Raw genomic sequence first — 18916 nt, forward strand, 5'->3', positions numbered from 1 at the left:
GAAGCTCCCCCGCAACAATGCACTGGTTCACTTCGTCTTTGTTGTCATGGCCTGCCTGACCCAGATCAGGGTGACCACAATGCTGCAGCCACCCTACAGTCCCAACCCAGCCCTGTCAAGACACTTTTTGTTTCTTCAGCTGAAAAGGGACCTCAAAGGAAAGTATTTCAAGTCAGTGGACAACATGCAAGCTACTTCGGCAGTTTCCCTGAAGAGTATCCTAATTGAGATGTACAAGAAAGCTTATGACACATGGAAATCGTGCTGGCAAAAATGTATTGATGCAGAATGGCCATACTTTGAAGAATTTTTAAGCTGAGGTACAAAAACCGATCAATAATTTAATTAAAGCATGATGAGTTACTTTCCAGACACCCCCTGTATCACATGTGATGTCAGGTCTGCCTGACCGACTGTACCATTATAGGAGGTAATAACAGAGTGCATACGTGGATGAGAAAAAAAAAAATTCCCGGATTTCCCGGTTAAAAATACACTTTCTCCCACATGAAGATACACTTTTTCCTCAGAACTGTAGAACTCATCAATCCTTTCAGTTGTTGTGGTTTTATAGACCAGCGTATAATTTCCAGGAACTTCAGAAAACTAAACTCAGGGGAAAAAAAACACGTTTTGGAAAGATGTCTGATGTGCAGCAACCTGCACACAGCATATTTTCGTATAACGAAAGTATAAATTCCAACTCCACCAAACACCGCACGTTACTTTCCGAAGGACTGAAATAAAAATTGCGATGCGCTTTTGTAGCCGGCCGATGACAGCGGATAGTCAGAGCATAGGACACATGATGTAGTCAGCCAAAAGCAACATCACTGTTAAGTATCGCTAACACACAAATAGGAAAAGGTAATGGTTTAAATTAATATACATAGCGTTGCTACAAGAAAAGAAAAGCTTTTACATATAATATTGGTCTCTAAGACTAATAAGCTGCAAGAGATATATCACACAAAGTGCCAGTGAAATTTTTGACGACGACATAAATGTCCGATTTTCCGGGCTCGAAAATATTGTAAATGGTCGTCCTCAAAGATTTGATTTTTGAAAGATAGTCAAACGCTCTGTGATTTAAGAAATTCATCGGACATTCGCCCACAGAGTTGTTCTTGCGTAAAAGGAAATTTACTTTGAAAGTAACACTTTTCAAAGAACTATTCAGAATATTTTCCCGCGACCTGTTAGAAATAGGTTCGTTTCAGCAGTTGCCAGAGAGCGCCAGATAACAAGCGTCGCCGCGCTTGCGCAGCTACGATGACGCAGGAAGCCCATATGTTCGTACATGTAAAACATTAAAAGATCTTACATTATGTCATAAAGGAAACAAGATATTAGAGGATACTCCAAGAGCGTGGGAATTTTGTGAACCATACTGAAATGCATCATTCGGCTTAAAGTGCACATTCGTATGTCCAGATTCTGATGTAAATTTTCTTGGAGTAACAGTACTGTATTACTGTTGGTTCTTTATTAAGGCATAATGCCATATGTGCTAGAAGATGAAAATGTGACCTTGAAATGCAGCTAACACTTGAAACTAGCCAATAGTGTGGAATTAAACACTTCATTTCAAATAAATTGACTGTCTCAGCAGAAAAGATTAACAAAAGTCAAATTTCTTTAACAAACCAACAAAAATAACTTCATTGTTCTGCAAAGCGATCAATGCTTGACTGTCAGAAAGGTGGAAACAAAATACAATCCGAAACTAACAACATATTTTAGCCTTCCGTAATTATGTGAATGTATTTTAATTCACTTGATAGCTCGCAGCCAAGACAACCATTTTGTTTTCATTTGACGTGAGAGCAATAAACGAAGAGGAAACAGCAAAATCACTTAACGTAAACACGGGTTATGTGGACGCTACCACCTCCCCACTACAACTCAGACTGCTTTGTGCATCAGGTCCGGATCTACGATATTTCCAAACCGGGGCAATACTAGATAGTGGCGCTACCCCTCCCTCGAGCGTTTGAGATTGGAAGCCAAAAATTTAAAAAATCAACTTTTATAAAATATCTTCATTTTGTAGCGCACATCTTTCTGAAGAGTCTGATACATAAAACGTCTATGTTCAAGGGAACGTAAAACATGTTATTTGGTCTTAAGTGTGCCGAAGTGCAGTGCCACGCTTCTTCACACAGCAGTCTTCTATCGCACGTCTCTGTATTTCGATCTGTGGAACTCAAACATGTAATATTTTGTAATGGGTGCCATCAAACTATATTCAGGACAGTCGAAATTGAAATGTCCTGTGGTGCCTCTCCTGCTCCCAGTCAGCCGATTTGACATCCTGCCCCTCTTTTAAAAAATCTCGCAATTAATACTGGATGGGATTATTTGTAACTGGCAGAACAAGAACTCTTCAGAAAATTTGCAGTCTTTACTGCCTATTAGCTAATAACTTGCTGTTTTGTGTGACATAAAATTAAGTATAGGATACATAAAATTAGTAAAGACAAGTGACAAGCAAGACGGTACACATTTCTTCAATCCTTACGTCCCAGCTTTTTTTCTCTCTAACCTTGCTGCAGTTTTACATGGTGTCCTTTCCTTTCTGTGAAAGGATCTATTATCTCATCATCAAACTTCATTAAACGTTTTGCCACTTGAAAAAACGAAATGTTGTCTAATACTAAAAAAGCTGTTAATACAAATTGTACCCAAGAATGGCGTGGTTTCTCGATCTGATTACGTGTATTTTGTCACTGCTAGATAAAACAAAATAGGCCTGCCTAATACTGCAGCAATTGTTACACACACCAAATAAACTAGACTGCCTTGGCAAGAATGGTTATGTTTATAACACGACAGAATATAATTCACAAAGTACCAATATCAAATGCCTATTAGGCCTACTACAAGCAAAAAGTTTTATGTTAGGAAATAGTTTCACATTTCATTCATACTCTCTAGCTTATGAAGCATTAGATCGAAAAATAGTGGTACGAAATTTTTATACAAATTTGGAATCGTCATATTCTTCCGTAATTTGTGTGAGTCCCGTTTCTTCTCCTTCCTCGTTCTAACAAACAATCTTGTCATCATTAATTCAGTAACTACTCCTGCCAGTGTCAAAACTTATTCCCTGGTTAACTTCACTAACCCAGCCACTATCACCAGTTTAGTTATCCCGCATTTATTCTCCTGTTAGGCATTATTACGTGTTCGTACAGCGCGTTTTCCGTACTACCCCCAGAATAAAACTTTAGCGGCTGGTAGCTGGGGACTGTATAACTGGCCCTTAGTAGTGTAGCGGTCTGGACAAAAATTTTCTGTCAAAATTTCATTTTCCTGGATACACGGAGGAGACAGTATGCAATATTTGTTGCCTGTTATTCCTTTTAGTCATTTGTTTCCACTCTGTTAGTCTGAATCTATGGAATTCGCTAGTAGTTATAACAACACTGATCATTTGCAAACCCAATCAACCACATAAACGGCAATTGGCATTCACCCATTCGGCTTTATTCCGCTCAGCTCGTACAGACCCATCGCCTTTGGTCTGCAGGAAAGTTTATTTCTAGATGCAACGGGGATTCCCCTAGCAGAGACATCACGTACACTATGCACGCATTCAAAAATCAGCTTACAATTATTTCAGAAACCAACTTAGAATTTGTTCAAAAATGTTCAAAAACTAACAGGGATGCGTTCAAAATCATATGAGTAATCGATATACCAACGTGCGCTGGATGCTAGGCACTTTGTGAAACAAGGTCCATTTCCTCAACAATATAAATTTAGCCCCCCCTCCTCTGAAACTTCCGCCCAGGTCAGATACCTATGCCCCCGCCCCCTAGTTCCCGGCCTGTTCCGCATACGTGAATCTGGCAGCTTAGGCGCACCAGTAAAATTTTTCCGGATAGCATCTGGCTGATTGCTGCTATTGCTTATACTGCTAAATGCCACACTTCTGTAGCCAGAAGCGGGAGAAGGCACTTCTCAAACGCAGCTCAAGTGCACATGCGCATAAGCTCGCTCGCAACCACTCAAACGAATCTAATGTAAACAGTTGTGACATCACGTTCATCGAAGGCTATTTGTTGTTATGAAACATTGCATAGTCTTCCTAAAGCCTTTTGACACATTTTGCTGTTGGCAAACGCTTGTGTGAGCACTGTGTTTTGTTGTTGTAAATGGTGCATTGCCTTTAGTACTTAAGCTTTATTTTCGTGTTTTTTTTTTCTCTCGTTTGCTTTTAATTGGTGCAGTATTATTTTGCAGTAGCGAGATACATTAATATCCTTTGTTAGAGTATTGGTTCTTACCAGTCAAAGTTAGAAAAATTTAACTGAAAACTAAAACAATAAAAAATTCCCGGGTTTTTCCCGGTTTTCTCCCGGATGAAAAAATTCCCGGGTCTTTCCCGGATTTCCTAGTTGCCCCGGGTAATATACACCCCGAATAACTGTAAATTTAAGGCATGCTGTTAACCTGCACATGAGACTAGTCCTTAGTGATGGACTGCACAGTTCCCTGCAGTAGTTATCCACTTTTTACATTTTATCATTGCTTGTCATCTGACCCACAATGGGTTACTGTAATCACCTCCACAGAAAAATAATCCACTTTTGGATTTTATTGAAGGTTTCTAGAAACTCCCCGAGTACTGGGACATGGAATTTGTTTCATGATCCCGTTTGTGTGTAAAAATTCCAACTGCATACAATGTTTTCATTCGAAAACTGATATTTTCTTGGACCCTGGTGCTACTCATGATGATGAAGTGACAATAATAAGATTCTCAGTTCTTAATGCAGAAGAGCCTCGAGTTTCTGCATTCAAGAAGGATATCTTATTTTTCAGTACACACAGCATACAGAAGATGACCCCAAATTTTATTTCTTTTCTGTGTTTAATGTTTCGATTGTCTCTGATATCGCTACCTGTCAGCTTCTGCTTGATCTTTCTTCTTTTGCAGATAGTAAGCATACAAAACTTTCAATGGCAAAGATTTCTGTGATATCGGAACACATGAGCAATGTGCAGACATTGGCACTCATTCGAAATTATCAACCAAAAGCTGCAACCTACCTACCAACTAAAAGCAACAATTGTGAATTACGGGTATTTCATCTATTGACAGTTTAACACAACCTATTCAAAAATTAAAGGGGGGGGGGGGGGGGGTATGACCCATGAGGTAAGGGATTGGGAGGGAGCAGGAGTTGTGTAAGGATGGACAAGTATATTGTGTAGGCTTGGAGAATGGCGGAATACCACTGTGGAGGTGTGGGAAGGATAATGAGCAGGACATTTCTCATTTCAGGGCACTACGAGAAGTAACTGAAACCCTGGCGGAGAATGTAATTCAGTTGCTCTAGTCCTGGATGGTACTGAGTTACAAGGGGAATGCTTTTCTGTGGCCAGACAGTGGGACTTTGGGAGGTGGTGGGGGACTGGAAAGATAAGGCATGGGAGATTTGTTTTGCATGACAGATTTGTTTTGTACAAGGTTGGGATGATAATTATGCCTGTAACAGACATAGATGCAATTCCTGTCCCATATATCTTCCCACCACCACATACTCTAGTCCAGTCACTAACATCACCTATCCCACCCAAGGCAGGGCTACTTGTGAAACTAGTCATGTGATCTACAAGCTAAGCTGCAACCACTGTGCTGCATTCTATGTAGGCATGACAACCAACAAGCTGTTGGTGCACATGCGACTAACTGTGGCCAAAAAACAAGTGGACCACCCTGTTGCTGAACACGCTGCCAAACATGATATCCCTCATCTTAATGACTACTTCACAGCTTGTGCCATATGGATCCTTCCCACCAACACCAGCTTTTCTGAACTGCATAGGTGGGAACTTTCCCTGCAATACATCCTACCGTAACCCTTGGTTAGTCACTGTCCTCACCCATCCAGCCCCCTCCCTATTCCCATTCCAGCAACACACAGCCGTCGTTTCACCACAACACCCAGTCTTTTAATTTATTTTTATTTCTCTCCTTTCCGCTACTTACCCCCTCCCCCCTCCGCACCTTCTCTCCTGTCTTCCGTCTAAACTGCAACACTTCACTGTCTGCCACTCCCACCATACTATCCCTCCCCCTCCCTGCCCCAGCCACCTCCTTATCCCCACCCAGTCGCCACTCCCATCATGCACTGGTGCTGCTGCTCGCAGTGTAGTTTCAGCTCTCTGAGACTGTAGCCGTGTGTGCAAGTTGCATTTGTGTGAGTGTGTGTATACGTGTGTATGCGTGTCTACAGCTGACCAAGGCCTTAATGGCCGAAAGCTGTGAGTGTGTGAATCTTTTTACTGTGCCTATCGCAACTCAGCATCTCTGCTATATGGTGAGTAGCAACTTTCCTTCTCTGGTATTGCTACATTCCATCCTGGATTTCCCATTGTTTGATTTACTTTGCTGTCTGTCAGACACACATGATCACAGTCTCTCTGGCTGCTGAGGCCACCTCAGCAGTCACTGGCTGTGGTCATGTGTGTGTGAGTTGCATTTGTGCTTGTGTGTGTGTGTGTGTGTGTGTGTGTGTGTGTGTGTGTGTGTGTTTAGTCTATTTCTGCTGAAGGACTTTTTGGCCAAAAGCTTATTTGCTGTCAATTTTTTTGTTGTACCTATCTGCGACTCAGCACCTCTGCTATATGGTGAGTAGCAACTTTCCTTTTCATAATACTGTCATTATTCCAATCTGAATTTTCCACTGTTTGATTACTGAATGAAAATACGCGAAATATGTCAACTTACTGAGTTCCCTCTCCCCCGGATTTGCAGTAATTCTAAAGTCCCATAAGAATTTTGAAATTTCCACCCTATTTATTATTTCCTCTCCATGTGTTACACTCATCATTGGTGTAGTATCTGCATCTGTGCAGAGCTTAATATGTTGTCTTTTTACAATTTAGGATGAGACCATCTACATCTATACTCTGCCAACCACCGTGAGGTGCAAGGCAAAGAGTGTGTCCAATTGTATCAGTTGTTAGGGTTTCTTCCTGTTCCTTTCACTTTTGGAGTGCAGGAAGAATCATTGTTTGAATGCCTCCGTGTGTACAGAAGTTATTCTAATCTTATAGTCATAATGCCTCCATGAGCGATACGTATGTGATTGTAGTATATTCCTAGAGTAATCATTTAAAACTTGTTCTTGAAATTTGTTAATGTACTTCCTCAGAATAGTTTATCTTCAAGAGTCTATCAGTTCAGCTCCTTCACTATCTCTGTGACACTCTCCCACGGATTAAACAAACCTGTTTCATGCTACCCTTCTCTATATATGTTCAATATCCACTGTTAGTCCTACCTGGGACAGGTCCCACACATTCTAGAACTGGTCACATGAGTTATTTTTAAGCAATCTCCTTTGTAGACTGGTTGCACTTCCTCCGCATTCTACCAAGAAACTGAATCTGCCATCTGCTTTACCCATGACTGAATCTATGTGATCATTCGATTTCATATCCCTACAAGGTGTTACACCCAAGTATTTGTATGAGTTGGACAATTGCAACAGTAACTCACTGATATTATAGTCACAGGACGCTACATTTTTTTGTTTTGTGAAGTGCAAATTTTTCATTTCTGAACATTTAGAGCAAGTTGCCAATTTCTGCATCAAGCTGAAATCTTATTAGGATCTGATTGAATATTTATACAGCTTCTCTCAGATAGTATTTCATTATCATCTGCAAAGAGCCTGCTTCTACTACTGCCTACAAGGTCATTAACATACAACATGAAAAGCAAGTGTCATCTGACGATGCCTCTCCATCCAAGATAACACGATGTGTCCTCCCTACCAAAAAAATCCTCAATCCAGTCAAAAATTTCACTTGATACCCCCTGTGATCGTACTTTTGACAGTAAGTGTAGATGCAGTACTGAATCAAGCGCTTTTCGGAAATCAAGAAACTTGCCTTGATCCAAAGCTTTCACTATGTATGTAAGATAAGTGCAAGCTGGGTTTCGCATTATCGACGTTTTCTAAATCCGTGCTGGTTGGCATTGAGGAGGTCATTCCTTTAAGGTACCTAATTATATTTGAGCTCAGAATACATTCTAAATATTCTACAACAAATCGATGTCAAGGATAATGGACAGTAGTTTTGTGGATAATTTCTACTACACTTCCTGAAGATGGGTGTGACCTGTACCTTTTCCCAAGAACTGGGCACGGTTTTCTGTTCAAGGGATCTATGATACATTGTAGTTAGAAGAGGAACTAACTCAGCCATAAATTCAGTATAGAATCCAATAGGGATACCATTGGGCCCTGGAACTTTGTTCTATTTGAACAGTTTCAGTTGTTTCTCAACACCACTGACACTATTACTTACTTCATGCATCTTTTCAGTGGTACGAGAATTAAACTAGGGAAATTCTCCTGGGTGTTCCTTGTAAAGGAACATTTGAAAACAAACTTAAGCATTTCAGCTTTTGCTTTGCTATCCTCAATTTCAGTTCCTGTCTCATTCGCTAGGGAATGGACACTAACTTTGATGCCACTAACAGCTTTTACATATGACCAAAATTTCTTTGGATTTTGTGAATTGTCATTTGAAAATATTATGCTACAATAGTCACTGATGACATCACACAATGATCTCTTGACAGCCAAATGTGTTCCATTTAGCATCTCTCTATTTATAGCCCTATGCTTTGTTTTACACCTAATATTTAGTAATCTCTGTTTCTTTAGAAGTTTGTTTACAGTGGCTGTATACCATGGAGTTTCCTTCCCATTATGATCTTTTCTACAGGGCACATATCTATCCAGTGAATGGTCAACTATTCTTTTAAATTTGAGCTAGAGCTCCTCTACATGCTCCTGCCCAGTGCTGAAAGTTTCATGTTCCTCGTTGATAGACACTACTGATTTTGTTTTTTATCTAGTTTACAGAACATATAGATCTTTCTGGCTGTTTTAGTTGTCCTTTGTACTTTGGTAATCTTTGTTGCCACAAGTGTGTCATAGTTACTGATACCAGTTTTGATGTGGGCACTAAGAGAGGTCAAATCTACTTGTTGCCATTACGTCCAATTGCCATTACACCATGAGTGTGCTTAACAACTGTACGTTCTAGGCAGTTTTCGGAGATGGCATTTAATGAAGTTTCACAGGATGTCTTATGCCTGCCACTAAAAAACTAGAAAGCCAGTCAATGATACTTTTAAGATCTTTGTTTACCATTCTTTCTGTGTTTGTATGTATGCTGGGATTGATTACAATACTAGTTTTATCTGCAAAAAGAACAAATTCAGCTTGTTGTATACTAGATGGAAGATCGTTTACAGACATAAGGAACAGTAGTGGATCTAAGATTGAATCTTGGGGAACCCCATATGTGATTTCTCCCGTCAGAATTATGTCCCTGGACTATACTGCTTGAATTCCTAAGTACAACTTTCTGCCTTCTTTTGGTTACGTAAGACATAATCAATTGATTAGCTATACATTCTATCCCATACAACATCAATTTATCCAAGAGAATACTGGGATTCACACAATCAAATGCCTTAGAGAGGTCACACAATATACCAGCCACCATTAGTTTATTATTTAATGTTTGTAATATCTTTTGAGTGAACAATGGCATTCTCATTAGAACAACCCTTCTGAAACCCAAACCGTGATTCGCTAAGGATACTATTGCTGCTATGATGAGATACTATTCTAGAACACACAACATTCTCAAAAATTTTGGAAAATGATGTCAGCAGTGAAACAGGTCAATAGTTATTGACATCTCCTTTCTTAAAGAGTGATTTATACACTTGCATTGCAAACCCAAACATAGTTTTCAGGTGGGTTAGGACATGGAATTTCCAATGAAAATGGTTTTTTAAGAAAAATCTTCAACTTTGTCCTCAATTTGCAAGCTACTGAAAAGCAGTAGGAGAAGGAAATTTTATATTCTAAGATCTTGTATTGATAAGTTACTACATGCAATGTTTCAGCATTATCCCATAATTACTTCCAGATACATAAAAAGATAAACATAACATTTTTTTCCAAAATTCTATTTTTTCCAGCAGACTTTGCTTCAAATTATCCACATGAAAATAGCCCAAGAATCACTTTTTTATTATTTCGGTAAAGAAAGAGCAAAAAAAGTTGTATACGCTGGCCTTGTTTTTTCTTCTTTAAGAAAATATTGCCCGATATAAATGTCTCAAAGTTGCCAAAAACTCACTGGTGCAATGTTGACAGTTGCACAATGGTGGCAAACAAATAACTAAACATATATCCCTGATTTTCAAAAACCATTTTTAATGGATCATATCAGATATATCTCTGAAGTATTGAATTCGCGATTGCAAAACTTTACTAGTGGTGCCAGAGATATTACTGAGGGCAAATACATTGAAATAATGGCATGTGCACCTCACCGCATGTGTAGACTTGTCCCTCACATCTAATGACTTAGAATAGTGAAAAAAATATGAGGAACACATAACAGCAAAAGATGGCCTATTCTATTACACTATTACAGTCTATGAATTTGCCACAAGAGATATCGAAATTAAGTGTAGCAGTAATTTACTGCACACTTATTTACTTTGAAGCATTTATGACAATTACTAGAAAAAGCATCCCAGTAAAATTTTACAAAAATTCAGTTAAGTTCATTATAACATATCAAGTTACATAATGAAAAATAAATTGATCCAGATATATTTTTCCTTTTGCTTCGTTTACCTTTATTTCTCCCCTGTACATGAATTCAACAACCAGTTTGATATCCACAAACTTCATTCCATTGATAATGATAACCGGATGTTGCTGATGTTGATGTTGGTTGAATAGTTCCTGGACATGTAAAAGAAATAACTTTTGACACTCTTGCAGCAATCAAAATTTAGTAAAATCAAAATAGGTAACAAAGACAGACATGCATACACACACACAGGGAGAGAGAGAGAGAGAGAGAGAGGAAGAGGGGGGAGGGAGGAAAGGAAGGAAGGAGGGAGGGAGGGAGATTTTTAATCTGCCAAGAGTTTCAAACACATGCACACTTCCATGCAGAGTGAAAGATTCATTCTGGAAACAGTCCCCTAGGCTGTTGTTAAGTCATTTCAATATCTTTTTGGGAGGAATGCTAGTTCCTCTGCTAGGTAGGCAGTATAACTTCTATGAAGTTTGGAAATTAAAAATAGAGAGATACTGGCAGAAGTACAGCTTGACACTGGGTCACCTGGGTGCTCAGCAGCTAAAGAGTCCAGAGTTGAGTCCTGGTCTAACACACAGTTTTAATCAGCTAGAAAGCTTTACAACTACACACAAAATACTCCAAAGTGAAATATGCATTCTGGCTACAACAAATAGCTGCTTTAGTCCCATGCATGAAATAACAGTTCATTATTTTGCTCTGAGAAACCTCTGACTGATGCTAGCTGGTCACTTTTGTCTGAGAACACCATGGGCAAGAAAGTAGGCTGGTTTTGAATCACCTTAGGACACTGTGGAACTTTGTAAAAGCTACAGAAATGCCTATTACCTATAGTGAATGAAAATGAATACTCATGAACATAGCAAAGCTGAAAAGGTCACAGTCACTCAAATTACTGGGAGTTTAAGCACATATAAAATTCACCAATGAACCAAGTAATGTTGAAACAGAAACATCAGTCACACTGAACACCCTGAGAGAAGAGAGCTGGGTGTGTATCACATTCCAGGCAAACGTTCCATATCTTATATGTGGCAGATATCAGAAAAGTCGAAGACAGATACAAGGAACATCAGCAACACGCCCAACTACAACAACCATGCAAATCAGTTGTCACCAAGCACTGCTTCAAATATAATCATGAAATAAAACACAATGAGAGCAGTATTGTGGTGTAAACACCAAGTTTCCGGGACTGTATAATTGAGGAGCCTGCCAAAATAAAAATGTCAGAAAACCTGATAAACAAGGATGGAGATTTCAATTTAAATGAATCTTGGAGTCAGGCACTCAATTTATTAAGATCTCATTGGTGATCACGCCCACCAGATCTGGAAAACACTGAGAGAATTTGCATTTCGCAGAATATCAGTGTCAGCTCCGAGAAACAAAAGGGCATCAAAGAGTACAGCTAATGTCGGGAATCGGAATCGAACCGCCTATAAGGAGGACTTATGAAAGTACACCACCCGGCTAGAATTGAGGCAGTGAGTACATATCACAGCAATACATCCAACACCTGAAGGAGAATGCTGGATCAGCCGTTGAAATATTGTACCTTAATGGAAATAATAATTTCACGGAACAACTGGAAGTATGTCATTCACCAACCCTGCGAAGAAAATATGAGAGATCAAATAGCGTGGAATGACTAATGTCATTACAGGAGTATATAATGGGGTTCAACAAAGACTTTAAAGAAGTGTATATGAGGATTCAAGACTGGGTAACTAAGCCGTAGCTAGTCCCGAAATAAGTTACACGAGGAGGACAGTTGTTCTGGTTTCAGACAATATCACTCTCTAAGGGCCCATGTCTAGGGTTATACTCAAAAGAAACCAAAGACTTCAACAATGGACAAAGATGAAAATGCTGCTAAGGCACACCAGTCAATCTCACTGACAGCACAAACATCACTATCGGTATCAATACAATGTAGAAGATGAAAAGATTGTCACTCTGAAGTGTGACAACTTGAATGGTAGTATGGCTGCAATGTGGAATGTAACAGAATACCATCAAATTATATCAGGAGAATTACAAGCAATCAAAATTATTACAAAGAACAACAACAATGCTGAGAAATTATGGCAAAAGCTGCTTTTTTATTTTGATACCAAACATTTTGCTTCACGTTAAATCCATACCTTTGAGAACTGCTATACAGCATTAAGTCGAGACTGAAGGAATTCAGTTTCTAACTCAAGACAATAACATTTTTCTCATTGGATTTTATACAATAACTGTCAAATGCTATAAGGTCAGATGATTTCAACACTGTCATTTTCAAGTTATACTCTTACTGCCATAATTTTACACTATCACCCAGTATGATGCTTACAAACGTGTGTCCGTCATTTTAACATGTTAATGCTATCGTAGTAGACATGAGCAAAAACATTTGCTGATGAGTAAGAAATGCTGTTCTTGCCCCTTTCCTTTGTGACTGCACTGACATTAAAATGGCATATGCACATCTGTATACGCCCACACAGCATTACAACAGAAAATTACAATTATAGAAGAAGCAATTGAAAACAGCACAGAGCCAAAATTAGGTGCTAAAGTAATATACACTACTGGCCATTAAAATTGCTACACCACGAAGATGATGTGCTACAGAGGAAGAAGATGCTGTAATATGCAAATGATTAGCTTTTCAGAGCATTCACACAAGGTTGGCGCTGTTGGCGACACCTACAACTTGCTGACATGAGGAACGTTTCCAACTGATTTCTCATACACAAACAGCAGTTGACCGGGGTTGCCTGGTGAAACATTGTTGTGATGCCTCGTGTAAGGAGGTGAAATGTGTACCACCATGTTTCCGACTTTCATAAAGGTCGGATTGTAGCCTATCGCAATTGCAGTTTATCATATCGCGACATTGTTGCTCGCACTGGTCAATATCCAATGACTGGTAGCAGAATATTGAATCTGTGGGTTCAGGAGGGTAATACAGAATGCCGCGCTGGATCCCAACGGCCTCTTATCACTAGCAGTCAAGATGATAGGCATTTTATCCGCATGGCTGTAACGGATCGTGCAGCCATGTCTCGATCCCTGAGTCAACAGACGGAAACGTTTGCAAGACAACAACCATTTGCACGAACAGTTCGACTACATTTGCAGCAGCATGGACTATCAGCTCGGAGACCATGGCTGCGGTTACTCTTGACGCTGCATCACAGACAGGAGCGCCTGCGATGGCGTACTCAATGACGAACCTGGGTGCACAAATGTGCACAAATGACAAAACGACATTTTTTCGGATAGATCCAGATTCTGTTTACAGTATCATGATGGTCGCATCCGTGTTTGGCGACATTGCGGTGAACGCACATCGGAAGCGTGTATTCGTCATCGCCATACTGGCGCATCACCCGGTGTGATGGTATCGGGTGCCACTGGTCACCTCTTGTTCACACTGACGGCACTTTGAACAGTGGACATTACATTTCAGATGTGTTATGACCCGTGGCTCTGCCCTTCATTCAATCCCTGGAAACCCTAAATTTCAGCAGGATAATGCACGACCGCATGTTGCAGTTCCTGTACGGGCCTTTCTGGATACAGTAAATGTTCGACTGCTGCTCTGGCCAGCACATTCTCCAGATCTCTCACCACCTGAAAACATCTGGTCAATGGTGGCCGAGCAACTGGCTTGTCACAATACACCAGTCACTACTCTTGACGAACTGTGGTATCGTGTTGAAGCTGCATGTGCAGCTGTACCTGTACATGCCATCCAAGCTCTGTTTGACTCAATGCCCAGGCGTATCAAGGCCGTTATTACGGCCAGAGGTGGTTGTTCTGGGTACTGATTTCTCAGGATCTATGCACCCAAATTGCATGAAAATGTAATCACATGTCAGTTCTAGTATAATATATTTGCCCAATGAATACCTGTTTATCATCTGCATTTCTTCTTGGTGTAGCAATTTTAATAGCCAGTAGTGTAAACGGCAGTTATTATGTTAACAGCCTAGATGAAAGATGGAACTGTCTATTAATAAAAATATGGCTGTGGCATCAAATACAAAACAGACAATTAAGGTTGCAACATCTCTGTGATGAGTGAGGCCAGGGGATGTTAGACTACACATTTGGTATCCATTATGAAATTTATGAATTGGCTGTTAAACTGACAGTGCAGATAAAACACTAAGAAGTGAATTATAACTTGACGCATACAACCATGCATGAACCCGCAGAGAAACAAATTATTAATCACCAAAAGAAATAATATTTGTGCTAATTTAATGTTTGATACCTCACAGATCACAAAAGCAAAATGTTCCTTTAACAAAAATTACAAGATTCTGTTTCAGATCTGCTACAAGTTTTCACAAAGCAGTCACAAGATAAACAGCATCAAGTATAAATCTAACACACATGTGACCTCCTTTCAAATAAAAATTGCAATCTTTGCATGAAATGTATGATAATGGCTGGCTGATGAACCTCTGAATACTTAAAAGAATTATTTTAACACACAACTGGCACACCTAAAAATTTTATACATATACATCAAAATCAGGGAAGTGCACAAAATGCAGAACGTGAAAAATATACTTTTCCAAAGCCCTATACATCAGTAACACAGCAACAAATATAAGCTAAACAGCTGAAACTTTACATTTGAACACAAAATAAGCTATACTTCAAAATTTTAAGAAACAATTTAAATTCTGTATAAAAATTTCTGCAGACATAACTTGTGTGGAGATTTCATTGTAACATTTTCAGCTGAATGACTACCTCATTTATGAAAAATAGAACATTTCTTTAATATCTTAGTTTTTGATCATTCAGTATCTTTACCAGTTAATTTCAGTAGTTTCATTCATGCTAAGTATTGAAACAGTTTGGATCAATTGTTGTCACTTCCACTTACATCATCAACATCACTATCCAGTGGTTCATTTAGAGTATCAGTAATATCTATCTCGTTCATTTTTATTAACTACAGTAGCACAAATGCGAAGTATTGAAAATGATGGCAAGGAAAAACAACTTTCACTAATGGTACACATTCGTTCTTCGGACTCGATCACCCTTACAGAAGCAAAACTAGCAAAGACATGCCTGCAATGATGATGATGATGTAGGTTGGTAGACAACTGAATGCTAAGGAGGTACAGGAATACACAGTTCAGTGGTGTCATGCATATTGCGGCATTCGAAAAAAGAAATTCCCCTCATGGGCGTAGTACCAAGGTGTACCAGTTACAGATTTGATTTCAAGACCTTAAATACACAGTGTGTGTATGGAAATGCTTAATGGTCCTTTACATTTTGGAACTGTGTTCTATACACAGAGCAAATTAAACTGCCATTAATATTCACAGCAAGTGCTGGTAAGCTGTTGGTGCATCAATCCCATGATGAACAAACCAAACATGCCTACCGTAATCATCAAGACACAATACATGAAGAGGGTCGACATAAGCGTCCGATCCCACGCGTCGGCTTTGACCCGTGACGTAAGAGTGTTATCGTGTGTGACGTCATGACGGCGCGGAGTTTGGTTTGAGTGTGGCTGTCTCCAGTTCTGTTTTATCTTATTTTATTTACTTTTCTGAGCTGTTCGTTCTACCTCATGAGATTTTTTTTTAAAATTAAAAACACTTATTACTTATTTTAATTATCTGTTTCCTCGAATTTCTGTTTTAGTTTATTATATTTATCTTTCTGATCTGTTCGTTCTATCCCGTGAGATTTTTTTTTTTTTTTTTTTTTTAAAGACAAAAAACACTGATCAGCTACTGAAGCATCTTTATCTTCTATGGGTTGCAGGGGTTACGACCCCTGGGGAGGTGGGTGGGTATTCATGCATGGCTGTCTTCACTTACACGTTGTAGCTACGCAAGGCGTCTAAATTTGTTTATATTTAGTTTGCCCCCCACCCAAAACACCCCATTTCCCGCGCTTGTCCCGTTAGTGTCATTAGGCTTCTTGTGGAAAGTGTGTGTGTTTGTTTTTGTTTCTGCCATATTTGTGACGTCATGGGTCAAAGCAGACGGGTGGGATCGGACGCTTCCGTATTTCCCATGAAGAGACACATACATAACATCAAAACATTAAATGCAGCATACTGACCTGGAAATACGGACTGCATGCAGAAAGTATCATTTTATGTGCCTTGAGAAACTGGCCTTGACAAGAAAGAGTGACATCAACAAGATTCTCACAACTCAAATGCTCCATGAACACCTACAAAAAAATTTCACATCAGTAAAATGTAGCAAGTACAGAGACTTATTTCTGTCTGACAAATGGAGGGCAATAACTTCTCAAAAACTGCTGAATATTTTTTTTAGCTGTCTTACTAAATATACATCACATGTAATTTAAATGTAAACTACAAACATTTTGTCCCATTTGTGATGCACTTTTATAGTTACTATCAAATTAGATAACTAATTACCTGGAGAATGTTGTTGGTATGATTGTTCCACTTCAGATTGAAAAGCTGACCTGATGCCATGACGACTGTTCTGATAAGTTCCAAATGGAGTATACGACTGGAGGCTATAGAGGAAAGAAAGATGATACATTCCACATTTTAATACAAGCACAACTTAACAGTCAGGTAATCACTTCACACATGCACCAAACTTTGTCAACATCGTCCCTTTCATTTTAAACTGAGGACTTCTGTCTCGTTCATACTCCCCAAAGTAAGAAAGTATACTAAATCTGGTTTCGTCATCCCAACTCCGAAAATTACCACCTCACAAAGCCAATGATGAATGAATCAACAATTTCTATAACACTACCATAATTAAATTTCGAGTCTTCACCTTTTTTGCATACTATGATTTCATGTAAGTGCCCATCAATTTACGAGGATGTATTGTTTATGTCGTATTTAAAGTTTATGGTTCGCATCTTTAAGGCATTACAATGGATCACAGTTTATGTTCTAATGCTAAAATAATCGGCTTTATTATGATCAATTGTTCTGAACACATACAACGCAAACATTAGAAAATACAAGGGACGTGAAAAATTTTACATCAGTAAAAGATTGGGCACAGCGCATTCCTAATCCCTAATGTCACTGCCCGAAACCCCAAGATCATTTATTCTGCAACGATTTGGAAATATTTTATTGTCAACGGTACTACACTTACGAAATAAAACATGCCGAATAAATAACCAATCTGAATCACTCACACAGATGTATCAAAACAAGTATTAACCGATTCCTCTCGTTTTCTTAACATGTGTCTTTGAGCACTTCACATTTACTGATATGCGAAGAGAATGCACACTTCGCTCCATTTCTACTATAACGACATTCATAATTGATACACAATAGTGATACATGTGTACAATACACAATACTGCATTATCTCCTTTCGTAACCTAACATATTGAATCGCTATGAGGTTATCTTAATTTTCGACAACAAAGCATACAATACGCGTGGTCAAATTCGTAATTCTGGTTCACGTCCTCCAGTTAAGAAACGTTACTCAATTTATAAAAATAACACATTGTCCACGGGCGCGAAAACCGCAAGAGTATGAACACTACTCCGCCATATTAACAGCAAACAATAAAGCTTACTGTTGCACACAAATTATAACAATACGTCTGTACATATTCAATTAGATTTGCAGCATGATTAAAAGCCAGTCGCAAGTTATATCTACATTATACTCACGCAAACAAACGCAGTTAACTTGTCAAAATAGAATTCAATTGAGAACTTTCCGCTTTTACATGCAATATCACTCCGTATTTTGTTGGTGAGCACCACTGAGTAACAATCATTGCGTGTGCAACGACATCTGTGAACATTGTACGAACTTCAAGGACGTAAGTTTTCGGACAAATTAAAATTCTTACATGGGATCTCTGAACAAGAAATAAACTATTAGGATATAAGTGAGGCGGCAAGCCACTGTAATAACAGAGTTACACTTTCTTTATACAGAGCGTATTGTATGTGCATATGCGCAATTGAGGTATACTCTTTTTTGTGAAAGTTGGTATCGCTTCAGGACGTTTTGCAAATGAAATGCCATTTGATAAAACCGTTTGTGTGGTGTGCTCCACTGCCACTTAAAGTAGTTCGCGTTATGACTTTTTAAGCAGGGCTCTCGACAAGGTTAAATACTGATCTCAGATATGAACTTTCACAGCGTACTTTTATTTTTGAACTCGGTACGAAGCTTTGCTCGGAATGAACAAAAATGACGCAGGGAATGGGCCGTGACTTCTACAATAGTACTAGTGT

The 18916-nt window shown here is 39.0% G+C and overlaps 1 protein-coding gene across 2 annotated transcripts in view; it reads right to left on the reverse strand.

The window, feature by feature from the left end:
• Positions 1 to 18465, reverse strand: part of LOC124805190 (protein tramtrack, beta isoform-like) — a 149460-nt gene extending 130995 nt beyond the window's left edge. For both annotated transcript variants that reach the window (XM_047265687.1, XM_047265686.1), the window contains exons 1-4: positions 18341 to 18465; positions 17096 to 17199; positions 16768 to 16881; positions 10695 to 10805 (exon numbers count right to left, since the gene is read on the reverse strand). In XM_047265687.1, the coding sequence (XP_047121643.1) occupies positions 10695 to 10805; positions 16768 to 16881; positions 17096 to 17155 (285 nt within the window). In that variant the 5' untranslated portion in view covers positions 17156 to 17199; positions 18341 to 18465. The remainder of the gene's footprint in view (positions 1 to 10694; positions 10806 to 16767; positions 16882 to 17095; positions 17200 to 18340) is intronic.
• Positions 18466 to 18916: the final 451 nt, after the last annotated feature.

The sequence above is a fragment of the Schistocerca piceifrons genome, chromosome 7 (assembly GCF_021461385.2).
Source record: "Schistocerca piceifrons isolate TAMUIC-IGC-003096 chromosome 7, iqSchPice1.1, whole genome shotgun sequence".
Classification (NCBI taxonomy): domain Eukaryota; kingdom Metazoa; phylum Arthropoda; class Insecta; order Orthoptera; family Acrididae; genus Schistocerca; species Schistocerca piceifrons.